Source organism: Equus quagga, chromosome 11 (genome assembly GCF_021613505.1).
Source record: "Equus quagga isolate Etosha38 chromosome 11, UCLA_HA_Equagga_1.0, whole genome shotgun sequence".
Classification (NCBI taxonomy): domain Eukaryota; kingdom Metazoa; phylum Chordata; class Mammalia; order Perissodactyla; family Equidae; genus Equus; species Equus quagga.
In genome coordinates this window covers 110,432,836-110,458,615 of record NC_060277.1, presented here as the reverse complement: position 1 = coordinate 110,458,615, position 25,780 = coordinate 110,432,836, and the positions used below count along the sequence as shown (strand labels likewise).

The 25,780-nt window shown below is 60.6% G+C and overlaps 2 protein-coding genes across 3 annotated transcripts; one reads left to right on the top strand and one right to left on the bottom strand.

Moving 5' to 3' along the window:
- Positions 1–4,427: 4,427 nt before the first annotated feature.
- EVPL (envoplakin) lies at positions 4,428–21,135 on the top strand. The gene is made up of 22 exons (XM_046675396.1): positions 4,428–4,760; positions 7,065–7,164; positions 7,534–7,688; positions 7,790–7,916; positions 8,720–8,845; positions 9,055–9,093; positions 9,247–9,408; positions 9,493–9,600; positions 9,797–9,892; positions 10,804–10,929; positions 11,363–11,509; positions 11,856–12,010; positions 12,167–12,264; positions 12,554–12,726; positions 14,216–14,394; positions 14,481–14,619; positions 14,750–14,943; positions 15,302–15,452; positions 16,147–16,230; positions 16,354–16,464; positions 16,571–16,663; positions 17,413–21,135. The coding sequence occupies exons 1-22, from the start codon at positions 4,663–4,665 to the stop codon at positions 20,851–20,853; spliced, it is 6,102 nt and encodes a 2,033-aa protein (XP_046531352.1). The 5' UTR covers positions 4,428–4,662; the 3' UTR covers positions 20,854–21,135.
- Positions 21,136–21,429: 294 nt separating this feature from the next.
- On the bottom strand, positions 21,430–25,637 carry CDK3 (cyclin dependent kinase 3). 2 transcript variants are annotated; one of them, XM_046675949.1, is made up of 7 exons: positions 24,900–25,637; positions 24,486–24,563; positions 24,284–24,404; positions 24,008–24,178; positions 23,813–23,914; positions 23,308–23,511; positions 21,432–22,171 (listed from the first exon to the last, which is right to left on the bottom strand). In XM_046675949.1, exons 1-7 carry the CDS (start codon positions 25,013–25,015, stop codon positions 22,046–22,048), a joined length of 918 nt encoding a protein of 305 aa, XP_046531905.1. In that variant the 5' UTR covers positions 25,016–25,637; the 3' UTR covers positions 21,432–22,045. The 2 variants fall into 2 exon arrangements, with proteins under 2 accessions (XP_046531904.1, XP_046531905.1); XM_046675948.1 differs by having other exon boundaries at positions 21,430–22,171; positions 24,008–24,404.
- Between the last annotated feature and the right edge of the window lie 143 nt (positions 25,638–25,780).

The window sequence follows — 25,780 nt, the reverse complement described above, 5'->3', positions numbered from 1 at the left end:
CATTAGGACAATAGGTTGAGTCCAATAAGCTGCCCTTGTGTGCTTTCCAATTTCCTGGCGACAAAGACTAGTTAGGCAGGCCTCCCCCTCAGCTGTGAAGACTGTTACTCTTATCGTTTGTCTGTTTGTTATAAACCTTTTTCTTGCTCAGAGCAGTAAACAGGGCTTGATGCAACTGAACTCTTGCTGCTTCCGGACAGCCAGTTGTAACTCCAGTTACCTTTGCAACACGTTTAGTTAGCCGACTCTGTCAGACCTGAACTTCTCCACGATAGGGCTGCAGGTCTCCAGATCTAGCTCTGGGGTCTGGCCATTGTCTTCAAGGTGGCGGAGAGGCCCAAGGCCCTTGGGCAACTTGGGGAGGCCTGGAAGCCCTGCAGTTCCTGAGTGAGAGTGGGCGGGCTGCAGACTTCTGGAATGCAGGGATGGCTTGTGCAATAGGCTGCTGCTGTGGCCCAGAGGTATGGGCTGTCCCAGCACCGGTCCCACAGGTGAACTGGGGCCTGCTGCTATTGCCCAAGGCTAGGAAAAGGGACTCATTCCTAGGGAGGGACAGATACCCAGGGCAGCCTTGACCTTGCACTCCCAGCTGACTTGGGACTTGAGGACTCCTGAGGTCCTTGCCATCTAGTCTTGGAACCCTACCTCTCCACATAGGCAGGGTTGGCTGGTTGGTTGGTTTGAGTTGCTTCCTCTAGACTCTCTCCCTGTAAAAGGCCCAAAAAGAACAGCCAGCACTTTTTTCTGCCTGTTCTGCTCTACTTAGGCAAGCCGTGGCCACTTTCTGCTTCCCTCTAGGCTGTCATCTGGGCAGACTCGCAGCCAAGAGAGCCTCCTCCAGACAGTCTTGTGAATTCCTGGAGCCACAGCCTCTACGTCTCCTGGCGCCTGTGGAAGGAGGCTTCGTCCCTAACTCCCCTTCCCGCCAGCCCTTGTCTTCTCTTGGCCCACCCGGAGGAGGCACCTTTGCTCCTCAGTGGCCAAGGAAGCGGAAGGAAAAAGAGGTTCTCAGCCAGCTCGGCTCCAAGGGTCTGGTGGCAGAGCTTGCATACAAACAGGGCAATTTCCTGAGATGGCAAATCTTGTCCTGATCAGGGAGCATATGGCAGCCTGGCAGGTTATGGTTCCCAGGGGAAAGCAGGCAGTTGCCACATCTGCTGCAGCAAGGAGAAGAGTGTCCGTCCTGCAGGAGCCCTGTGAGCTGGAGCAGAGTCAGCAGCTTAAGCCCTGGCACACTCTCCAAGCTGCCACCTGCTGCCTAGCTGTTGCCTAGCTGCGTATGTGCACAGCAGCCTCAGATCTAGGAGCTACGCTGCTGCGTTGGGCTCTGACCAGCCTCCTCGCTCTGGCCTCAGGCCCCGTGAGCTGTAAGGGGCCCACATCAGCCTTCCCGGAAGCTGCAGGCAAGGGGATGTGCGTGGGCTGCCACTTAAAGTCACAGCTGGACGGAGACTTAGGAATCAATTGATCTCAAACCTCTCAACCCACAGGAGGAAGCAAGTGTCAGGAGAGGGGAAGGGCTCCGGGGCAAGACAAGAAGCCAGGTCCTCTGCCTCCTGCCTGGCTCAAAAGGAGCAGACGTGGCAGGGGCGAGATCTGAGGCTGAAAGTCAGGGTGCCCTGTCCAGCTTCTAGGGCAGAGCTATCCAATAGAATTAGCATGTGAGCCACAAATGCGAGCCACATCTATAATTTTTAATTTCCTGGTAGCCATATTTTAAAAAGTAGAAAGCAACAGGAGAAACTAATTTTAAAAATACACTTCAGGGGGCCAGCCCGGTGGCACAGCAGTTAAGTGCCTACGTTCCACTTCAGCAGCCCGGAGGTCGCCGGTTCAGATCCTGACACGGCCATGGCACCGCTTGGCAAGCCATGCTGTGGTAGGCGTCCCACACATAAAGTAGAGGGAGATGGGCATGCATGTTAGCTCAGGGCCAGTCTTCCTCAGCAAAAAGAGGAGGATTGGCGGTAGTTAGCTCAGGGCTAATATTCCTCAAAAAAAAAAAAACTGTTAATGAGATATTTTACATCCTTTTTTCACACTAAGTCTTTGAAATCCCGTGTGAATTTTGTGCTTACAGCACATCTCATTTGGACTGGGCACATTTCAAGTGGTCAAGAGCCACACGGAGCTCGTGGCTGCTGAGTGGGACAACGCAGGTCTCCCCCGAGGCTGTCAGTCCCATCCAGGCCGCCTAAATGAACTTTTCTTTCTCACATGTTTAAAATCCTACATCTTTCTTTCTTTGTCCCTATCCTTTTTATCCCTGTGCTTTAGTCTTCGGAGCCACCATCTGAGTAGGAGCATCCCGCAGTGACAAGCCGCCTCAGAGACCGGGTGTTCCTGCCTGCTGCACGGCAGCCCTCATCTGGGGAGCTGGGTTCTGATTTGATCGGGCACTAGACAGTCACGCCAGCAATTCAGCTCTTGTTTTTCTTGCAGTGGGTCAGTTAACCTTAATCTCTGGGGCGTGTAGGGCCCTCTATTGTGCTCATTTGTTTCCAGGAGGACTTCTGCCGACAGGAGGCAAAGTTCAGATGTTCCAGAGCTCAGCCTGGCTGCCTTTTGCCACTTGCCCTCCCCCCTGGGGGCTGCAGCTCTCTCCCCTGTCCAGCTCAGCAGGGCCTCCCACCACTGCTCCTGCTCCCACAGCTGGAGTCTGGACATCTCCACCCCCATCCCTGGGCCCTCACCTCCGATGGCTACCACCTCCCAGAAAGGAGCCTGGAGCTGTTAGGGAGGCAAGACAGTGGCCAGAGGGCTGAGGGCTGCCATCACCTACCTCCTGTCTTGGCTCTCCTGGGCACTGCCATCACTCACCCAGTCTCGAAGATAAGGAAGTGAACCTACTCTCAGGTTTGAGATGAGAGGCCGGGAGTTAGGGCTGGCTCCTGCACCCTGCAGCCATTTAAACGAATGTTCTTTCTGAGAATAGTTGATTGCAGGCATGCCAGTAGTGTTTAGAAGAACATCGTCCCCCAGGAGTAAAGTGGAGAGAGGGGCTGGGGCAGAGGCTCAGCGGCCTCTGCGGCTGGGCCTTCCGTCTCAGGCTCCATCTCACTGTCACACAGCTGGGAGGGAGCAGAATACTGGAGGCTACCCTGCTTCCCTGCTGCTACTCGTTCTGTCAAGGCCTCCTGCTGCCCTCCCCACCCCCAGTGTCAGTCCTTCCCCCTCCAGGCTGGGTGACTCCTGTGTCCCCTCTCCAGGGCCAAGTTCAGTGGCTTGTCCATGAGATGCAGACAAAAGGGACTCAGGCCTTTTGTGTCCCACTGGGGCATGTGGTCACTCTGAGGCCTCTGTCCCTGGTCCCCCCAGTCTGCTGGGACCCTTATCTCTTCTCTAGACATCTTCTGCCCTCAGACCTGCCAGGATGTCCAGGATGCTCGGAACCCAGCATACCTGTGTCCCTCCACTCTGCTCCTCCTCAAACTCTCCTTCCACCAAAACTGCGACGGCTCTGGGGGACGACTCCAGATCTGTACAAGGGGCTTCTTGAGTGGGCCAGTGAAATGAGTGCCTGAAAATGGGGGTACCCACTTGCTTCTTGAAGACCCGGGGGGCCACTGCAGGAGAAGGCAGCTACCGAGATGACCTGCGTGGCCCTCAATGTGAGGAAAAGGCCAATAAGCTGGCAACACTGTCTGCCGTTCCATCCAACTTTAGAAAAGCTGCAAGGGGCCACTTCCAGGAGGAAAGGCAGGGAGGAAAACGCAAGTACAGGGGCTTCCCAAGGGGCTCAGCCTGACCTGGGCTCAGCAGCATCTGAAGACTAATGCGGGGGATCCCTGGAAGAGGGGTCCAGGGAGAGCCTTGGCTCCTCTGGAGCTGATCTGAGAATCTTCTGAGGATCCCAGCAATGTGTGTCCTACTGCATCCGATGCCGGCCTCGGACTGATGGGATGACACTGAGCCAGCCAGGAAGATCGAACGGTGGGATTGCTGGGTCGTGCTCTGGGGACCCGGCTGGGCGGTGCCCACTTTTAAAAATGTACCTTGTGCCAGTGAATGCTATGGTGAATGCCCCCTCCCTGCCCCATCATGTCAGCAGAGGATGCGGAGCAGAGACCTGTAAGCCGTGGTGGTGAGCAGGGAGCCAGTGCCCTCCCGCCCACCCTGGGCGGGGCGAGAGCTGTGGGTGGGGACATGCCTGATAGCGGGGGCAAGCTGTGCTGGCTGGAGATGTTTACTAACCCGAGCCTGAGCTTTAAGGCCAGGCCTCTGTCCCTGTGCCTGCGCGTGCACGCATGGGTCTGTCTGTCTGTCTGTCTGGAGTCCTGTCCCTCCTGGGCCCAGCTATTTCCCCATCTGGGTGTGATCACTGCCGGCTCCCTCTGGGCGTGGGGGTGTAACAAGTCCGAACCTTCTCTAGGAGTCAGGCAGGCTCGGGGCCCCGCCCTCCCGGCTGTGCCCTTTCCTCCCGAACTGGTTGTGCAGGAGCAGGCGTGAGCATGGGTGAGTGTGGGTGCATGCGCGGCAGCCCTGGCCCGCTGCTCACTGCCTCACCTGTAGGGAGGGGCCTCCCAGAAACTGCCTTCCCAGGGCCCGGCCGCCCCACCTCACCAGAGCCCAGCTGAGCAGCCAGCGAGGACACACGCCCGCCACCCGCCTGCTGCCTGCACCGGCCAAGCCCAGCCTGAGCCAGCACCTGCCTTTACCACCATGTTCAAGGGGCTGAGCAAAGGCTCCCAGGGGAAGGGGTCCCCCAAGGGTCCCCCAGCCAAGGGATCCTCCAAGAGCTCCCCCAGCAAGCACAGCCGGTGAGCGGGGCCAGGAGAGGGGGGCCGGGACAGGGGTGGTGCCAGGCCCAGGTGCTCCAGCCACCTTGAGGCAGCAGCCGGGGAGCCCAGGACCAGCCCAGGGCTGGCATTTGGTGTCCTGAGGCCAAAGGGCCTGGGGCTGGACTCTCTTCTCGGCCCAGGCTGAGCTCCAGCCCTGGCAGGAGGCCAGGGATGGCCTGGGGCTCCCCACATTCTCCAGGGGAGCTGAGGGCCAGGAGATGAGGCCACTCTGCAGGAGACGTGCCCGATAGGAGCCTGAGCAGCTGCCTTCCTCTGCTGGGAGGCTGGGAAACCAGAGTGCCTGGTCTGTTTGTGGCTCTGTCCTCAACGTTCCCCCTGGGCTGGGATGACCCTTGGGACGTGGGTGCAGGGTGGACAGAAGGACTGAGGCCAGAGAAGCCAAGACGTAGAGGGCGGGAGGGCGCCTGGGTGCAGGCAGGCAGGGCTGCGCTCCCTCGCGTCTAAGCTGCAGCCTTCCCTACGTGGCTTACCTCGGGCCTTGAGAGTTTGGTTAAAGGGTCGGGGTGATTCCTTTACCGTGTGGGTGTGTGGAGGGGCTGCTGGGGGAAAGGAGAGGGGCCCGCAGGCCTGGGATATCCTCAGAGCCTCCCTCAGTTCACCCAGCTCTCTGCAGGGCCCAGCCTGGCTGTCCGCCCACCCTGCAGGGTGGAGATGGCAGCTCCCCTGGGGTCCAGGTGTCAAGATCAGAGTGGAGATGAAAGGCCCATTACCCTGATAGGGATCGGGGTGACGACACCAGACACCACGGCTGGGCTAAGATGGGAAAAACAGCAGTTAAGACTCTCACGGGAGTGACCTGTCCTCCCTGGGGCCCCTTAGCCCTGCCCAGGGTGGAGTTGCTCCTCCTGGCAGGAGGACAGGGTGCCCAGGGCTCAGGACCCACAGCTCCCTGTCCCCAGGCTCCTGGGCAGCGCTTCCCTGGCCTGGCGCAGCGTGGTCCACACAGCCCCGTCCTCCTGCTCCGGCCCCCAAACAGGACTCTTCACTCCCTCCATGTGCAATCCACTGGTTCAACACATACTTATTGAGCACCTGCTGTATGCCAAGACTGTTCTAGTCACTGGTGATGCTAGTGAACAGAAGGACAGGTCCTCGCCTTCACAGCGCTTAGATTCTAGTGGAATAAAAACTAGCACTTCCTGGGTTCTGACTCTGCACGGGCTCTATACTGGGCACTTTGGATGGATTAGTTCTCTTAACATTCACAATAACACGGTGAGGTAGATATTATTAAAGCCCCCCTTTACAAGTGAGGAACCTTGGACACAGAGAGGTTAAGTAACTTACCCAAGGCCACACAGCAGTAATGATAGAGAATGGTCAAACCTAGGCTGTCAGGCCAGGGTTCTTTCAGACTGTGTCTTTGCTGGCACTGCCCCTCTGGCTGAGGGGCTTCTCCTTTGACCCTTGTCTAAGGCTCAGCTTGGTGAAGCCTTCTCTTTCCCAGGACGGTGGCCTCATGGGATGCCACCTGCTCTTGAGGCTTGGAGCTCACTCTGCCTTTTACTGGGTTTGCTTGGTCCTCTAGGTCCCAGAGCGTTAGCCCCAGCACACAGCAGGTGCCCTGTAGAGGCTCCTGAGTGAATGCATGGAAAAGGACCCTGGGATCTGCTTCAGGCTCATACTCTGCTCCTGGCTGTGTGACCTGGAGCAGGTCAGGTCCCAATTTGGCTCTGAACTCCAAAATCTGCAAAGTGTTGGGGTGCCCTGGCAATCTCTTGGCCTCCCCCTGCCCAGTGTTCTGTGGCTCCTCCAGATGGTAGCCTGGGCATAGGCGAAGCCCGGGGCAGTGAGAGGAGACAGGGCTGGGGTGGGAGGAAGCCGAGGTGGGGGCTGAGCTGCTGCGCCCCCGCCCCCAGCCAGCCCACCTGCCCCTCCCCAGGGCCCAGCCCCACAGCCTCCGGTATCAGCAGCTACCAGCCCGAAGCAGCAGCAGGGAGCTGGCCGGAGTCGGGAACTCACTGCCAGGACAGTGAGGTCAGCCTGCTCCACGGCACCATGCACACCTGGAACCCCCATTTTCTGAACCCTCATGTGGGGGCAGCGCCCCCTCCCCCAGGACTGGGCATCTCACAGCCTCCTCCAGAGAGAGACCAGAGCTCTCGGGTCTTGGACTCTTCCCTCCGGGGCACTGAGCCAGGCCACAGGGCAAGATGGGGGAGGGAGAGGCAGGGGACCCCACCTGAGTGGGTAGACCTCTGCCCAAGGGGAACAGAAGGGCCTTTTCCAACCTTGCTGCCCTCTATCCCCACCACTCACCAGAGCTGCCACCCAGGAGCTGGCCCTGCTCATCTCCCGCATGCAGGCCAACGCTGACCAGGTGGAAAGGGACATCTTGGATACCCAGAAGAAGCTGCAGCAGGTGAGGCCTGGGGAACAGATGGCAGGGCGTGGGGGCATAGGAGCCCATTGTCATGCCTGGTGGTCCCTGGCATGCCCACTGGTCATGGTGAAGATGGAACAGACAACCCTGTCTTTCACTGACCATTCCCCAAACACGCAGTGGAAGATGGGGCTTGGCACTCCATCTCAGTTGGGCTCACAACTTGGTGGGTCAGAGGGGCTCAGGGGGTGCTCAGGCCTCCCTGTGTCCTTGAGCCCGCCCTACGGATGCCCGGGGCCTGGGCCTCTGCCAGCGCGGGCACCAAGGTTGGCCAGTGCGGCCGGGGTCCCTCAGGGTGGGGCTCAGGCGGCAGTGACAGGCAGCGAGGAGGCCATCCCACACCCACAGGACCGGCTGCACAGCGAGCAGAGCCAGGCCCTGAGGCACCAGCAGGAGGCGGGCCGCAGCCTGAAGGAGGCCGAGATGCTGCTGAAGGACCTCTTCCTGGATGTGGACAAGGCCCGGCGCCTCAAGCACCCGCAGGCCGAGGAGATTGAGAAGGAGTGAGTGCGGTGGCAGTTGGGGTTGGGGCTCAGTGATGGAGGCACTGGGGTCCCCAGGGAGCTCAGGCCCAGCCCTGACCTGCCGGCTGCCTCCTTGGCAGCATCAAGCAGCTGCACGAGCGGGTGACCCAGGAGTGTGCCGAGTACCGAGCCCTGTACGAGAAGATGGTGCTGCCACCCGACGTGGGGCCCAGGGTTGACTGGGCACGAGTGCTGGAGGAGAAACAGGTCAGGGGCCATCCCCAATGTCAGAAATGCCTCAAGGAGCTTGAAGTCACACCTAGCAGCAATAAGACAGCAATAAAGAGCTGTGCGCCATCAGTGGCCTGACAGCATGCGTGGACCTCGGGGTGGTTCAGGGTCTGGGAAGGTAGAGAGCAGAGCAGACAGTGCAGTCAGGGAAGGCTTCCTGCAAGAGGAAGCTCAGAGGCCTCGGAGAGGAGGGAGGGCTTGGGTGGCCTGGGGTTGAAATGGTGAGGAGAGGACATTCCAGAAAGAAGGGACAGAGGCTCCTGCCCAGAGGACACCATGGGTGCGATGGGAAGTGGGGTTTTCTGGGCAGGCAGGCAGAACCAGGTCACGGGCACCCTGAGTATCAGGAGCCTTGATGCCACAAGAGAAGAGGTGCCAGTATGACAGTGAAAGGACAGTGGGGAAGGCATGGGCAGAGCAGGGTGTGCGCAGGCTCCCAGAGCCCGGCTGCAGGGGTCCAGGCGAGAGGCACTGAGCTGGGGCCGGGCAGGAGGTAGGGCGGAGCGGGGAGACTTTTTAGAGGCTGAGCCCCAAGTCCTGGGGACCAGTGGGATTCAGGGACTGCAGTCATGGTGACGCCAAGGCATCAGCCAGGGCCAGTGGAGAAGGGCATGTCCCCCCAGGGTGAGCTGCCAGCTGTTCACCCAGGCTGCTCACCTGGCCTGTGCACCTTCTGCCCAAAGGACTAGCTCGGGTCCCGCTGACGAGGACGTGGGAGGGTGCGGGAGGGCTCCAGGCCTGGGCCCTGCGGTGGAGCTGAGCAGCCAGCTCTTCTGCAGAAGCAGGTCTGCGAGGGCCAGTACGGGCCGGACATGGCAGAGCTGGAGCAGCAGATCGCCGAGCACAACATCCTGCAGAAGGAGATCGAGGCCTATGGGCAGCAGCTGCGGAGCCTCATTGGGCCGGTGGGTGAGCTGTCCCGGAGGGACATCCCTGCCCAGGTCCTACCCCAGCCCCTCTTCCACCCATCAGAGCCTGAGCTAGGCCTGGCTGGCCCTCTGGGGCAAGGGACAGAGGAGGGGGGACCGGTAGGTCCAGGGTGTGGGGTGCGGGCCCCCCGCCCCACACCTTGCCTCTCACTGGGCCTGCGTTTTCTCCCCTGTGGTTGAGGCAGGATGCAGCCGCCATCCGGAGCCAGTACCGGGACCTGCTGGTGAGCACAGGAAGGGCAGGGCCAGCTGGCTGGCTGGGCTGGGAGCCAGGCAGGGCCTGGCTGCCTGCACCCTTGATGGGGCCAGTGTTTCAGGGTACAGCCTGATGGTGCCCCTTGCCTCCCCCCTCCCCCCTCGCCTCTTGCCGAGCACAGAAGGTGGCCTCGTGGCGCGGGCAGAGTCTGGGCAGCCTGTACACGCACCTGCAGGGATGCACGCGCCAGCTGAGCGCCCTGGCCCAGCAGCAGCAGCGCATCCTGCAGCAGGACTGGAGCGACCTCATGGTGGACCCCGCGGGCGTACAGCAGGAATACGATGTCAGGGCAGGAGAGTGGGGTAGGTGGGTAAGGGGGGGACAAGGACATCCTCATCCTCACTGTCTGCTCCTCGGCTCTCCCCAGCACTTCAAGCAGCACGAGCTGCTGAGCCAGGAGCAGTGCGTGAACCAGCTGGAGGATGACGGGGAACGCATGGTGGAGCTCGGGCATCCAGCAGTGGGGCCCATCCAGGTGCGAAGGCCCAGACATTGGCTTGGGGACCCCCCCCCCACTCACTCCATCAGGGGGCTCCCCAGGTGGGCTGGGGAGAGGCAGAGGGAGACACGGCTCAGGTCGGGGACAGCCGGAAGGCTGGCTGAGCAGGCGGTGGGCAGGTGGACGGAGCATGGCAGAGCATGGTTGGAGGGTTCTGTGCTGCTGTCCCCAGACCCACCAGGAGGCCCTGAAGATGGAGTGGCAGAACTTCCTGAACCTGTGCATCTGCCAGGAGAGACAGCTGCAGCACGTGGCGGATTACCGCCGGGTGAGCCTGTGGGCAGGGCCGGGCTGGGGGGACAGGGGTGGGTGGCCAACAGGGCCCTGGGTGGGACAGAGAGGTGCATGGAGGACAATCTTGCATCGCGGGAGACAAAGCATCTCATAAAAATGACAGACTGTTGTGCTGTTGTGACTAGGTCCCAGAGAAAAAATAATGTCACAAACATTCTCAACAGGGTGCTATTGCTCCCAGGGGGGTGAGAGAGTTGGTTCTTATGGGAGAAAAAACTGTTACTCTTTTTATGCATAAACCACAGATATACACACATAAAGGACATACAGTGTATCTGTGGTATTAAATTTTCATGACCCTGTGGGGAAATTAAGGGAAAAATATCTGAAAAGGCTCCTTAGGGAACAATAATGAAAAAAGGGTTGAGAAGTACTGACATCCTATACAACAGGGACTTTTTTTGCAATGTCCGCCCAAAATGTTTTATACACTTTGAGAGAGGCAAGCCGAAGAGTTTTTTTTTTTTTTAAGGGCATTTTCCTACATGACCACAATACCATTATCACACCACCAACAATAATTCTGTAACGTCACCCAACCGTGGGATGTTTCTCTAAAACACATTCCCAGCTTCTACTCTGTGGCGCCATGGGCAGCCTCCAGGGGCCTGGGCACCACAACTCCAGGTAATGGGGGGAGGCAGGAAGGATGAGAAACAGCATTTTATGACACCAAAAGAAATGAAGTTCCTTGAACCACAAATGCCCCGCACACAAAGCGCTCCCCCCCGAAAAGGCCCCACTGCCTGGTACAGGTGGCGGTGCAGGGGCGAGTGGCAGTTCACATTTAGCTGGTTTGGCTTTAGCCGGTTTGGGTTCAGCTGGTTTGCAGGGTTGGGCAGCAGGCTGCCCCGGGCTCTGCCCTTGACCACCCTCTGACCTCAGTTCCAGGAAGACGCCGACTCAGTCAGCCAGACCCTGGCAAAGCTCAACTCCAGCCTGGACACCCAGTACAGCCCTGCCCCTGGGGGCCCCGCGGGCACCCCCGCAGAGCTGCTGCGACAGCTGGAGGTGAGACGGACCCGCCTGGCCATCTGCACCCCACTCCTGGGAATGGGGCCTGGCCAGGTGTCGGGGCCTCCCCCTCCCAGGTACCTAGTCCTGCCCCAAGCCGTCCCTGGCACCGGACAAGGGGGTCTACTCCAGGAGAAGAGGCTGCCCTCTTACCGGCAAGTCCTTTTCTCTGGACAGCAGTTTCCTTAATGTGACAGGAAGCCCAGGAGAGCGCTGAGGGGCCTCCAGCTCCCACTCTAGAGGCAGCACCACCCCACCCCACCCAGCAGACCCCAGGATCCTGGACCACCGGGGAGGGGCGCCTTTCACTTTGCTGACTTAGAGACCCTGTCTTCATGAAGGCCAGATCCCTGGCCCTCTTGAGGGGGTGGGTAGGTGGTAGGCCTCGAATGGAACCTGGCCTGAGCCCCCAGTGCCTGGGACCCCACAGGCAGAGGAGAAGCAGCTGGCCCTGGCCGAGAAGACCACCAGGGACCTGCAGCGACGGAGCCAGGAGGTCACCCCTCTGCCACAGCGCAGAAAACCGCCACAGCAGCCCCTGCACGTGGACAGCATCTGCGACTGGGACTCCGGAGAAGTACAGCCTCAACCAGCGATCCCCCACCCTGCCTCGTCCTTGAGCCGTCCCAGACCCCCTGTGGGCCGCCCCCCCGCCCCCCGCCCAGCCCAGCCCAGCCCCTGCTGCCCCCTCCAGTCCCCCTGCCCCTGCTCCACCCCTGCCCCAGCCCCACCCCTCTCCAAGCCCTGCCCTGCCTCTGGCCTGCCCCTGTCCCCACCCCAGCACCTCCCACTTCCACTCCTGCCCCTGCCCCAGCTCCTGTCCCCACCTGTCCCTGTCCCCAACCCCTACCCCATCTTGGACTTGTCCCTTCTCTGGCCCCTTCCCCTGAGCCTGCATGAACCCCTCGCCACCTGCCCCCCAGGTGCAGCTGCTGCGGGGCGAGCGGTACACGCTGATGGACAACAGTGACCCTCATACTTGGGTCGTGCAGGGCCCCGGCGGGGAGACCAAGCATGCCCCAGCCGCCTGCTTCTGCATCCCAGCTCCGGACCCTGAAGCTGTGGCCAGGGCCTCCAAGTGGGTCTGCCTGGGGATAACTCAGGGGCAAGAGTCAGGCTGTGTCTGACACAGGTGGTGTCTGAGGCCACTGCCTGGCCTTTGCCTGGCCCAGTGACTGCTGGGGCTGGGGAGAGAGAGGAGGGATGTCCTTCTCTGATCTCCTGCTCATTCCAGGCTGGCCTCGGAGCTGCAGGCCCTGAAGCAGAAATTAGCCACAGTCCAGAGGCACCTGAAGACCACCACTGCGGAGCCCTTACGGCCTGGCCAGCAGGGTACCAAGAGCGGCCAGGGACTTGAGGGGTGGTTGGGATAGGGGGAGTAGATTCCTACTGTGGCCACTGCGAGGGGCTGGGACACGCAGGAGGTGACCCTGCATTAGGGACTTCTGCTCTGGGGACTCCATCTCTTGGGTTGGCAAGCCCCTAGGGCTGTCTGTCCCTCAGGCCCTGCCCCTCCCCCCCCCCCCCCCACCACCAGGCCCCTTGGCCAGCACTCAGGGAGCAGCCTCTCAGGCAGACGTGAGGTAGACCCTGGACCCTCACCAGCTCCCTATGCCCCCAGCTCCGACCAGCTCAGCCCCAGCCGACCCTCAGGCCCAGAAGCTCCTGACACAGATGACCCAGCTGGATGCAGACCTGGGGCAGATAGAGAGGCAGGTGCTGGCCTGGGCCCGGGCCCCACTGAGCCGCACCAGACCACTGGAGGACCTGGAGGGCCGCATCCAAAGCCACAAGGTGGGTGAGAAGGGCGGTTGAAATAAGAAATGGTCCAGCCTTGGGGATGCATGAACTAAAGATGAGGTGAATGTGGGAGCAGCCACAGGGACCCGAGGAGGAGGGAGGGAGTGGACAGTGCAGGGCTCAGACAAGCTGGTTCCCATCCTGGCCTCTCTGCTGTCCAGCCCTGTGGACACTGGGCAATTCACTTAACTTCTCTGGGCCTTGGTTTCCTCATCCCTGAAAACAGGCATAATCATATCCAGCTCGTCTGGTTGTCCTGAGGATGAAGTACAGTAAGGCCCCGGAAGGTTCTAGTAGGGGCAGGGCCCAGGGGAAAAACCCTGTGACCCACACCCAGGAGGTGTCCTGGCGAGGGTCCTGTGAGCAGCAAGGGTGCCTGGAGCACGTCAGGGTGGGGGGCCTCCCTGGAGAGGGTGCAGCTTGTAAACGTGGTCACAAAAGAACGTATCCTCTGAGGCGCTGAGAGGCGAGCAGTCGGGTTATACCCTTCCAAACCAGTTTCTACTCAAATATATTGTTTGGGTTTTGCTTTTAAAATTTTGGATTGTGTTGTTCGCATGATTGTGCAACTTATTCTTTTCGCTCCACCTTCTACCATGGCTGTTTGGAGGCAGTATTTCCACCGGGTCCAAGGGTTGGGCTCGGGGAGGGCTCCAGAGGTGGGACAGGTGACGCAGGTGGGGTCCGGGAGGCCGACTGTGAGATGGGGCCGGGCGTGCCGGGCGTTTTTGAGGGAGTCTCGTGGGTCGTGGGTGTGACCCCTGTCGGGCTGGGGGGAAGCAGGAGTGCAGGAGGCTCGCTCAGCAATGCAGTCTCCACAAAGACCCCTGCCGAGCCCAGGGGGAGCTCTGGGGCTGACGGGGCTGGACCTTCATACCCTACACTGTTAGGTCACTGGTTATGACTGACCTGGGACATGGTGGCTCTCTTGGGCCCAGGCCATCCCCAGATAAGTCCTTGGGTTTTGAAGTCATAGCAGCTACCACATCAGGGTGTTTCAGACCCATGGGAAGGCCAGCTAGACTGGAAGGTAGGCAGTGCAGGGCACAGAGCTGGCACCAATGACGTACGGAATGGACGAGTGAATAACTATAAAGGAATGAACGAAAGAACCCCAAGTGCCTGACCTGGAGGGTCAGGGTAGGGAACTGATGGTTTTGTGAATAGGATAGTGACATGAAGGTCAAGGCGGGCAACTGTATGCCTGGCCCTGCTGAGCTCCCGACCCTCAGGGTCTCATTTCATCCTCCCATCAATCATTCCATAGATAAGGAGACTGAGGGTTGGAGAGGTTGACCTGCCCAAGGGCATCCCCATGGGGACTACTGGGGCCAGGACCATTCCTGGTTCTCTGGCCTGAGCCCAAGTACGTACCCACCACACTCAACCCTCGTGGGCAGAGTTAGGTCGACCCGGCAGGAGGGCTGGGCAGAACCCACCTGCCCAGAGCAGGGATCCCTGACCCCCACGCCACCCCTCCCAGGACATGGCCCAGCGGCTGCAGAGCCTGGGAGCAGAGAAGGAGGCGGCCCAGCAGGAGTGTGAGGCGTGTCTGTCGGCGCAGCCCGTGGGCCCCGCCACCCTGCACCTGCCCGTGGCCCTCAACAACGTCAAGAACAAGTACAGCGATGTGCAGGTTCTCTGCAACCTCTACGGGGAGAAGTGAGTGCTCTGGGGAGGGGACCGCTGGGCGGGGCAGCACGGGTGTGACGGAGGGGGTGTCTGACCCTTGGCCACCTCTGCGGCAGAGCCAAGGCTGCCCTGGGTCTGGAGCGGCAGATCCAGGAGGCGGACAGGGTCATCCAAGTCTTCGAGTCTTCCCTGGCTCAGGAGGCCCCCATCCCTGCTGGCCCGGGCACGCTGCAGGAGAGGGCCAGTGAGCTGCAGGTGAGGGGCCGGGCGGCCTCCTGGCGGGAGGGGGGCACAGCCTGACCAAGCATTCGGGGGCAGGGGGAGTAGGATGTGGCGTCTCACGGAACCAAGAGGGTACGTCACACTGTGTCCTCTCCTCCCTCAGCGGCAGCGGAGGAAGCTGCTGGAGCAGCAGTCCTGCGTGCTGGGGCTGCACCGTGAGCTGAAGGCCGCCGAGCATGCGTGTGGTGCGCTGCAGAACAATTTCCACGAGTTCTGCCAAGACCTGCCTCACCAGCAGCGCCAAGTGCGGGCCCTCACTGACCGCTACCACGCCGTGGGGGACCAGCTGGACCTGCGGTGAGTGGTTGGGCCAGCAGGGCCTGTGGCATGCCCCCGTGGTACACGGCAGCTGCTGCGAACAAGCTGTGTGACCATGGACTGGTGACTTCACCTCTCGGAGGGTTAGTTTCCTCACCTCTAAAATGGGATAATACCAGTGCCTACCTCCCAGGGTGGTGCCTGGCAGAGACTGCCCAGTCCATCTCTGAATATCCAGCTCCAGCACAGGGCCAGAGTTAGTGGATCACCATGGCGGGTCATTCAGGCCTCCTGACCTGTCCCAGGGAGGGAGGCACCCACCAGCCTCCTCTGTGCACTCCTCACCTGTCCCCAGAGGGCAGCTCTCACCTCTGCTCCGGGCCTCATCCTCCTGCAGGGAGAAGACGGTGCAGGATGCCGGCCTCGCCTACCAGCAGTTCAGGAACTGCAGTGACAACCTGAGCTCCTGGCTGGAGCACCTGCCCCGCAACCAGGTGCGGCCCAGCGACGGGCCCAGCCAGACTGCCTACAAGCTACAGGCGCAGAAGGTGAGGGGCTGGGGCTGCAGGCAACCTGGGGGCAGGTCAGGCCCCTGTCCAGAGCTGGGACCTCAAGCCACGTCCACCTCCCTGGCCACCTCCCCAAAAGGGAGAGCCACCTATTTGCATGTGGCCCCCTTATGGCCAGTGTGCTAAGAGACCTCAAAGCTCAGACCACAGAGGCCTTGGGTCACCCACCTCCCGACCCCCACAGAATGTTCCACTTTGCCCATAGAAATGTCCAGCCCATCTCTGTCTGATCCAAGGTGGGCAGCAGGCTTTATGCTCCTGGGAGTTCCAACTCCTACTGCATCCTCTTCCCCATACTTGCCAAGCCCTACTATGCAGGGGCTGGGGTACAACCCGGTCTCCGGCAGCCCACAGTCTGGTGGGGGCGGCTGGAGCATCGCAGGCCATGATGCTGATCGGCGCATTGGTGAAGAAACCGCAGTGCCGCAGGAGCCCACTGCGGGCAAGCTGGGCATTACAGCAAGCGGTCTGGAAGGAACGACACCCAAGCTGAGGCCTGAGGAATAGATAGGGTGGCCAGGTGGAGGGGCTGAAATGTCCCAAGCAGAGGCCATGGTGGGTCAGGGGAAGGAAAGGGCAGTTTCCAAGCTTGCTGCCTGTGGCCCTGGAGGCAGCCGGCAGGAGGAGAGTCTGGATGAGTGGTGTTTCCTGACTCTCACTTCTTTCCTGGCAGAGGCTGCTGCAGGAGATCCAGGACCGAGAGCAGGACAGGGCCATGGCATCCCGCCTCTCCCAGGACCTGCAGGCGGCTCTCCAGGTAAGCTCCTCTCCTTCAGCCGGTCCCTCATTATGCACCCACCTCCCTCCCTCTGCCAGTCCGCTGCCCACCGCCAGCCTCCCCCACTGACCACCAGCCGACTGTCCTCTCCTCCCTGCTCAGGACTACGAGCTCCAGGCAGACATCTACCGCTGCTCCCTGAAGCCGACCCAGGAAGGGTCAGCTCCCAAGAGACCCCGAGTGGCTCCCCTGCAGGAGAGCATCCAGGCCCAGGTCAGACGGGACCCAGCGGGGCTCCGTGTCCCCTGGCTGCAGCTCTGCAGCCTCCGAGGTGGGAGCTGACCCTGCCTTCCTTCTCTCTCCCTTTTGGCCCCTCCAGGAGAAGAACCTGACAAAGGCCTATACTGAGGCTGCAGCTGTGCACCAGCAGCAGATGCACCAGCTGGAGCTTGCCAGAAAGCTGCTGGAGAAGGTATGGAGATGGTGCCCACTCCGTCCCCGAAGTAGACAGCCTGGCCTAGACATTGACCTGGCCATCTTCCCTTCCTCCTCACCCTGCAGCCTGCAACATCAGGGCAGGCTCGGCGGCCTGGGGGCAGGCGTGCAGTTTCCTGCCTCCCCCAGTGCTCTCCCCAACAGCTCTTACAGGCTGGTATCCGTCTCAGAGTTAGGCCCTGAGATGTCATTCAGGGAAGTCACAGCTTAGCCACTGGCAGTCCCCTGGTGGGCCAGGAGAAAACCCCCACAAAGTCTTCAGCTTTAGGACCCAGCCACAGTGTGTAAGAGGCCACCTAGCTCTCTCTCCCTGGGACACCAGGAGCCAGAAGCTCTCCATGACTCTCAGTGACTGGCCGAGGAATTTGCCAGCTTTCTCCTACCCAGAGGAGTACTCTAGCATCCCCCGGAGGTGTATGGGCTCATTTCTAGGAGCCTGGATGGAGGGGAAGGAGAAAGCTTTGGAAGGGAGAACCTGTCCCAGTTGCATGTTCTAGTGCAAACTCAGCCTGAACACTGCCTTGCATCCTGACATCACGGGATTAGTGGGTCCTCTCAAGATCCTGCAGCCAAGCATCTCCGGTCTTCAGTTCCATCTCCCCAGACCTGCTGGGAAGTCTCAGGAAGCAGCAAGGGTCTCTGATCTTGGGGAGGCGGTGGGAATAGGGCTCATCCCTTTCCTCTTCCTCCCCCCAGTACTTTCCCCTTCTTCCTCTCACTCTGCAGAAGGAGCTCAGTGAGGATATCCATGTGACCCATGACGCACAGCAGGGCTCTGAGAGCCCAGCCCGAGCAGGCAAGGAGTCAGAGGCCCTGAAGTCCCAGCTGGAGGAGGAGAGGAAGCGGGTGGCCCAGGTGCAGCACGAGCTAGAGGAGCAGAGGACCCAGCTGCTGCAGCTGAGGACCCAGCGGCCCTTGGAAAGGCTGGAGGAGAAGGAAGTGGTGGAGTTCTACCGGGACCCCCAGCTGGAGAGCGACCTGTCTGGGGTGAAGTCCCAGGTGGAAGATGAGGGCAAGAAGCGGGCCGGCCTGGAGGCAGACCTGGAGGCCACGGCCCAGAAGGTCGTTCACCTGGAGAGCAAGAGGAAGGCCATTCAGCCCCATCTGCTGACCAAGGAGGTCACCCAGATCGAGAGGGACCCAGGCCTGGATAGCCAGGCGGCCCAGCTCAGCAGCGAGATCCAACACCTGTCGGAGGAGAACACCGCCATCTCAGCCCGGCTGGAGGAGCTAAAGAAGGAGCTGCTGGCCCTTGAGCAGAAGAAAGCGAACGTGAAAGAGAAGGTCGTGGTGAAAGAAGTGGTCAAGGTAGAGAAGGACCTGGAAATGGTCAAGGCAGCCCAGGCTCTGAGGCTGCAGATCGAGGAGGACACTGCACAGAGGAAGGGGGCGGAGGAGGCCGTGGCCAAGCTGCAGGCTCGTATTGAAGAGCTGGAGCGGGTGATCAGCGCCGTGGAGCCAAAGGTGATCGTGAAGGAGGTGAAGAAGGTGGAGCAGGACCCAGGCCTTCTCAAAGAGGCGTCCAGGCTGAGGAGCCTCCTTGAGGGGGAGAGGAATAAGAACACGACTCTAGCCAGGGAGCTGAAGGAACTGCACAGCAAGTACAGCGTGGTGGAGAAGCAGAAGCCCAAAGTGGAGCTCCAGGAACGCATCAACGAGATCTTCCAGGTGGATCCAGAGACGGAGAAGGAGATCACGCGGCTCAGGGCCGAGCTGGAGGAGACCGCCAGCAAGAGGAGCAGCATGCAGAAGGAGGTGGAGAAGCTGCTGCCCGACCTGGAGGTCCTGCGGGCCCAGAAGCCCACAGTGGAGTACAAGCAGGTGACGCAGGAGGTGGTGAAGCACGAGAGGAGTCCGGAGGTGCTGCGGGAAATCGACCGCCTGAAGGCTCAGCTCAACGAGCTGGTCAACACCAGTGGGAGGGCCCAGGAGCAGCTCATTCGGCTGCAGGGGGAGCGCGATGAGTGGAAGCGGGAGCGGTCCAAGGTGGAGACCAAGACGGTGAACAAGGAGGTGGTGCGCCACGAGAAGGACCCGGTCCTGGAGAAGGAGGCCGAGCGGCTCCACCAAGAGGTGAGGGAAGCCACCCAGAAGAGGCGGGCCGCCGAGGACGTGGTCTACGAGCTGCAGAACAAGTACCTGTTGCTGGAGAGGAGGCGGCCCGAGGAGAAGGTGGTGGTGCAGGAGGTGGTGGTCACCCAGAAGGACCCAAAGCTCCGCGAGGACCACAGCCGGCTGAGCAGGAGCCTAGACGAGGAGGTGGGCCGGCGGCGGCAGCTGGAGCGGGAGGTGCAGCAGCTGCGGGCCACTGTGGAGGAGAAGGAGGGTCTGCTCAGCTTCCAGGAGGACCGCAACAAGAAGCTGGCTGTGGAGAAGGAGCTGCGGCAGCTGACATTGAGTATCCAGGAGCTAGAGAAGCGGCCCCCTGCAGTGCAGGAGAAGATCATCATGGAGGAAGTGGTCAAGCTGGAGAAGGACCCGGAACTGGAGAAGTCCACGGAGGCCCTGCGGCGGGACCTGGACCAGGAGAAGACCCAGGTGATGGAGTTGCATCGGGAGTGCAAGAACCTGCAGGTCAAGATCGATGTCCTCCAGAAAACCAAATCGCAAGAGAAGACCATCTACAAGGAAGTGATCAGGGTGGAGAAGGACCAGGTGCTGGAGGGTGAGCGGTCCCGGGTGTGGGAGATGCTCAACAGGGAGCGCACTGCCCGGCAGAGCCGGGAGGAGGAGGTGCGGCGTCTCCGTGAGCGGATAGAGAAGGCTGAGGCTCTGAGGAAGACCTGGTCCCGGGAGGAGGCCGAGCTCCAGAAGGCCCGGGACCAGGCAAGCCAGGAGTGCAGGCAGCTGCAGCAGGAGCTGCGGGAGCTGGGGAGGCAGAAGGAGCAGAAGGTGCTGCACCTGCAGGAGGAGTCAAAGCTGCTCAGCCAGAAGACGGAGAACGAGCGACGGAAGGCGGCCCAGCGGAGCCAGGAGCTCTCGCAGCTCGAGGCGGCCATCCTCCGTGAGAAGGACCAGATCTACGAGAAGGAGAGGGCCCTCCGCGACCTCCACGCTAAGGTGAGCCGGGAAGAGCTCAACCAGGAGACTCAGACGCGAGAGACCAACCTTTCCACCAAGATCTCCATCTTGGAACCCGAGACGGGGAAAGATATGTCCCCATATGAGGCCTACAAGAGGGGCATCATCGATCGAGGCCAGTACCTCCAGCTGCAGGAGCTTGAGTGTGACTGGGAGGAGGTCACCACCTCGGGCCCCTGTGGGGAGGAGTCTGTGCTCCTGGACCGCAAGAGCGGGAAGCAGTACTCCATTGAGGCTGCCCTGCGCTGCCGGCGCATCTCCAAGGAGGAGTACCATCTCTATAAGGATGGCCACCTCCCCATCTCCGAGTTTGCTCTGCTCGTGGCAGGGGAGACCAAGCCCTGCTCCTCCCTCTCCATTGGCTCCATCATCTCCAAGTCCCCACTCACCTCCCCAGCTCCCCAGAGCACCAGTTTCTTCTCTCCCAGCTTCTCTCTTGGGCTTGGCGATGATAGCTTCCCCATTGCCGGGGTCTATGACACAACCACAGATAACAAATGCACCATCAAGACGGCCGTGGCCAAAAACATGCTGGATCCCATCACTGGGCAGAAGCTGCTGGAGGCCCAGGCGGCCACAGGGGGCATCGTGGACCTCCTCAGCCGGGAGCGCTACTCCGTGCACAAGGCTATGGAGAGGGGGCTGATTGAGAACACCTCCACACAGAGGCTGCTCAACGCCCAGAAGGCCTTCACCGGCATCGAGGACCCTGTCACGAAGAAGAGGCTGTCAGTGGGCGAGGCCGTCCAAAAAGGCTGGATGCCCCGGGAGAGCGTGCTCCCGCACCTGCAGGTGCAGCACCTGACTGGGGGACTCATTGACCCCAAGAGGACAGGCCGCATTCCCGTCCCGCAGGCCGTGCTCTCTGGAATGATCAGCGAAGAGCTGGCCCAGCTCCTGCAGGATGAATCCGGCTACGAGAAGGATTTGACAGACCCCATCTCCAAGGAGCGGCTGAGCTACAAGGAGGCCATGGGGCGCTGCCGGAAAGATCCCCTGAGCGGCCTGCTGCTCCTCCCAGCCGCGCTGGAGGGCTACCGCTGCTACCGCTCCACCTCCCCCGCCGCACAGCGCTCCCTGCGCTGACGCTGACGCGGGCCACGCAGTCACAGGGAGTGCGTGTGAGGGGGAGGGGACGATGCATGCCCCTCTCGCCTAGGAGCAGCCTGATCCCCTAATCTGAGGGGGTGGGTTTTCCCTCTGTCTGATCGCTGTCCTATTACTCGAACGTTCGTGGTGTTGGGCTCTCTCCCCTAACTTTGGTGCCCGATCCATTCCCCAGACCCAGAGATCAGCAGATCTGTTTATCCCTCCCTCCTCCACTGCCCCAGTGCTTCCAATAAACTAATTCTCCCAGTGTCTCCTTCATATTTGGGAACACAGAGTCGATCTGTCTGGGGCATGAGCACAGGGGCAGTCCTGCTTGGGTTCTCCCCAGGTGGGGAGTGGACATGGCCAACTTTGACTCGGGGTGGGGGGGGGGGATGGAGTGGGGTGGACGGAGAGATGCTGGCAGGTCATGGAAGGAGATCATGGATTGGCCCCTCCCTCCCCACCGTCTCTGCTCTGGGTCTCTCAGGGCTGGCCAGGAACTGTCTCCAGCCCTCTGTCAACCTCGCCCTTGTCAGCAAGTCGCTGGTGTCCACCCCCCCCCCCAGCAGAAAAACCCTGGAAATCTCAGGAATTTGTCATTTTTATTTCCTGTTTTCAAAGCCAGAGGCAAACAAACATTAAGCAAATCCTAGGTGACGAGACAACTTAGAACAGCCACACACACCTTGACCTCCCCTGGGATTAGGAAAATGTCCTTTCTCTCCCTCTCCCTGCTTGCTGTTTAACTTGGGACTCAACTGGAACACAACTCTTCCCCAAACATTTTAAATCCCAAAAGACCGGCAGGGGGCACCCTTTCCTTCAGGTTCTGGCCACGCAGTCGAGGGCCCGGCAGGTGAAGGGCGCCAGGAGGCAGCCAGGACAGGCTCCTTGCTCTCCTTGGCACCTGCTGTTCCAGGGCCAGGGGGCCCAGTCTCTAACATACCCCGCCATGAACAGAGTTTCTGTGCCCTCAGCTTGAAACGGCTCCATCTAACCCAATAAACAACATAGGAACTCGCTAACCTGCTGGCAGGACTAACCCAAACTCAGCCCTCTGATGGCTGAGGCCAAATTCCTTAGCGTTTTGCTCTCTCCCCAGATAAGTGCTTTCTTGGGAAGTGGGTGGGGAGGCAACTGGGGCAGCAGCTGGGGAGAGGCTTTGAGGCGGGGGCCTCAAACGTTCTCAGCGGCAAAAACGCTCCAGCACACACTGGCGGGGGGCCGGGGAGGTCTCGGTGGACGAGAAGTACGGATGCGCGAGGGCGGCCTTGGCTGAGATCCGCCGGCTGGGGTCATACTGCAGCAGTTGCTGTGAAGGAAGGAGGAGAAGGAAAGAGACTGGACCTCGGTGTGGCCAGGGCTGGAGGGGAATTACCCTCCCAGGTCCCAGCTGGAGGGCCCCGAGCCCCAAAGGGCTGCCTTCAAACCCAGAACTGCACGAAGCTACCTCCTCCCAGCTTGCGACCCTGTTCGGGACACTCCCAGAATCTGGGGACAAAGAATTACTTCTAGTCCAGCCCTGTTGGATCACTCCCAGTTTCCTTTAAGCTACTGAGGCTGAGTCAGTCTCTCCCCTTCTGTACTGAGGTTTCCAGGCCACTCCTGGTTGAGACAGACTTCTCTCTATGTATCAGGAAGTGGGCCAAACCTGTCCAGGGTTTGGCCCACTTGGAATTGGGTAGGAACTCAGAATCCCTAAACCAGCCAGGATGTGGAAGGACCCACGGCCCCGGAGTAGCCAGGATGGAGCGCTAAGAGCCTTGGTTGGAAGTCTACACGGTCCCGCTGGTGCTGGGTTGGTAGACACACAGAGACTTCCCGAAAGCTGGACAGACAGCCTGAAGGTGAAAATACTGCTGTGCCTTCCTCTGACCCAACACCAGATTAAAGAGAGAAATGCAGCCCCAAGTCTTTGTGGGCAAGAATGGATGGCTGTGGGCCATCAGGCCTGGGCCAGCCCAAGGCGTCAAGATGATGGAACAGGAAGGGTGAGTGAGGACTGTGGCAGAGGCCTAGGCGGCAGGGAATGGCCTGTCGTGAACAGCCTCATGTGAGGAGTGACCGCTGCAGGGAACACTGAGACAGGAGCAGCTGCAGCCCCTGCCTGGGAAAGCTTATAGCTTACATAGGGTAATAAGGTCCACAGAGGAAAATCACCAAAAACACTAGGCAACTAAGAAAAAGGCAAGTATCACAGCATAAAAACAAAGCTAAGGAAGAAGTTTTAAAAGGGAAGATGAACATTGGACCTATCAGGGGAGAGGCCTCCAGGCTGAACAATCGATATGCCAGTTGTGTACAAGGGTCAGAAAAGAGACCTGCTGGGATTCAGAAGGAGCCAGGGTTCCATAAGAGGCTGGCTGACAAAGGCGACGCTTCTGGTGGGAGGAGCAACTGGAGCCAGGCGGCCTTTCTTGCCGTCGCCTGTCTCATACCTGTACCTACCATGAGCAGGTCCTGGCCCTCTGGCTGCAGATTGGGTACAATCTCCTCCAGCCTCTTCCTGGTCCACTTGGGGAAGCTGCCCTTATAGTCAGGCAGCTGGGTGACTCCTGGCCAGGTGGCTTCAGTGGGTGTCCCCAGGGTCCGAAAGATACGAAAGAGCTGGTCAATCTCAGAGTCACCAGGAAACAGGGCTCTGCGAGTCACCTGGAATGCAGAAGAGGAGAAGGTGTGGGTATGCCTGCATCCCTTGTCATACAAGGTATCCCTTGTCATACAGAATCCAATACCAGGTGAGAAGCCAGACCAGGGAAGCACCTTCAAGATGTCTTTCCCAGGGCTGTGCTAAGAACCCTGGCTTTTTCTGGAATAAACGCTGCTTCCCCACTCCTTAAACCAGTTCCAAACACCTTCTAATCTACCTCTAACAGGAGAATCAGGGTCTCACCCCACCCTAATAGGACCCTGCCTGTGGCCTCCTTGTGGCCATGTTTGCCCCTTTCTCTACCATCTCTGCAAAGATGCAACCAATGCTCCAGACATCCACAGCCGTTGAATAGAACTTGCTGCCCAACAGAATCTCGGGGGCTCGATACCAGAGTGTCACCACCTGTAGGGGCAAGAAAACGGCATCATTCAGGGTGGCTGAGTGCACGGGTGACATCCCTTTGGCTGCCCTTCTCTCCCCTTTATCCTGCGGTACCTCGTGGGTGTAGGTGCGTAGGGGCACCCCGAAGGCTCGAGCCAGTCCAAAGTCAGCCAGCTTGATGGCACCCAACTCATTAATGAGTAGATTCTGGGGCTTCAGGTCTCGGTGGATGACCCGATGAGAGTGGCAGAAATTCACCCCCTGCAGCAGCTGGAAGAGGTAGCTCTGGAGCAGCAAGAAGGAGAAGGCGCCGGCTGAGCGGACGCGGGGCCGCCGAGCGGGGCCGCCGAGCGGGGCGGACGCTGCTCTTCCCTGTCCTTCCCTCGGTACCTTCACCAAGTGCGTGGGGAGCTCGGAGGCCGGGGTGGAGTCCATGTACTTCTTCAGGTCCTGGCTGAGGAACTCGAACACCAGGTAAAGCTTCTTCTCGCTGTGCACCACGTCCAGCAGCCTGGCCGGGGGACGCCAGTCAGGCTGCAGCTCCCTGGCGAACTGGGACAGGCCCAGCTTCCCTGCCTCTTCCCCGCCTCACCTGACGATGTTGGGGTGCTTGAGCTCTTTGAGCAGGGAGATCTCCCTGATGGCGGTGCTTGGGACCCCCTCAGTCTCCCTGCAGGAAAGAAGGGCACAGCAGTGGAGGCAGGAGCCAGGAAGGGCCTCTGCCCGGGGGGTCACCTGTGCTCCTTATTGCAGAAGGATGGCCCATCCCCCAGCGCCGGGGCACTGTGCTCCTCGCCACACGCTTATCACCACCAGGGGCCCGGGACAAAGCCTGGTCGGGGTGAGGACGAGTGAGGGCGGCACCTCTGCGGCCGCCCCAGTCTAACGGGGCAGCACTGGGACAGGGAATTGAATGTAAAACCCCGACACGAGGGACAGATGGGGCAGCTCCTGGGGTTTCGGGGCACCCCTGGGTGGGAGTCTCAGGGGCCGTCCCAGCACTCACAAATCCAGCCTGATCTTCTTCAGGGCCACGAGCTGCCCTGTCTCCTTGTTCTTGGCCTTATACACCACCCCATAGGTGCCCTCTCCGATCTTCTCTACCTTCTGGAACACATCCATGTCCGCAGAGCTGCCCGGGAAACAGAGGGCAGCCGGGGCCTTCGCCCCTCACGCCCAGTGCCGCTGGGCCCCCTCCAGCCTCAATGGAGCACCTGTCCAGCCTGCGCCCAGGCTTCCCAGTTCTGGAGGCCTGTGCCCACAGGGCTTACCCTGCTCTGCCTGCCAGGCCACCCGGGCCCAGGCCCCGCTCCGCCCTCCACCCAAGCACATCCCTGGGAAGCTGGCTTGGAGCAGGACTGCCCCTCGCCCAGCCCAGCCCAGTCCAGCCCAGCCCAGTCCAGCCCAGGCCCGAGCCCCCAGGCCTCCTGGCCCTGCCCGGCCAGGAAGGTGCCCGGCTACGGCGCGCAGGAGGGCCCAAACTTCTCAGGCCAGAGCCCCTGCCCCTGCCCAGCCTGGCCAGCTCGGTGGGGCGGAAGGTTGCCCAGAAGGGCTGCCTGAGAGGCCAGGGTCAGCTCAGAGCAGAGGTCGGGGGTCTGGAAGCGTTCTGTAGCCACAGTCCTGCCCTAGGCCGCACAGCCAGGGCCAGGGGCTAGGCCCCGCCGGGTTGTGGGCACTCGGCCTCCTGTGAGGGCAGAACCTGGGCAGGGGCAGCCGGTCTGCGTCCTGGGCCCCCCACCTGGGTCTGAGTGCCCCCAGCACCCTCCCCTCAGGCCCCCAGCCCAGAATTCACCAGAAACCCTGCGCTCCTGCAGCCTCACTGCCAGCAGACTGCCTGCTCGGCGGCTCCCCCTCCTGGCCCCTGCCGGCGCTGCACCACGTGCACTC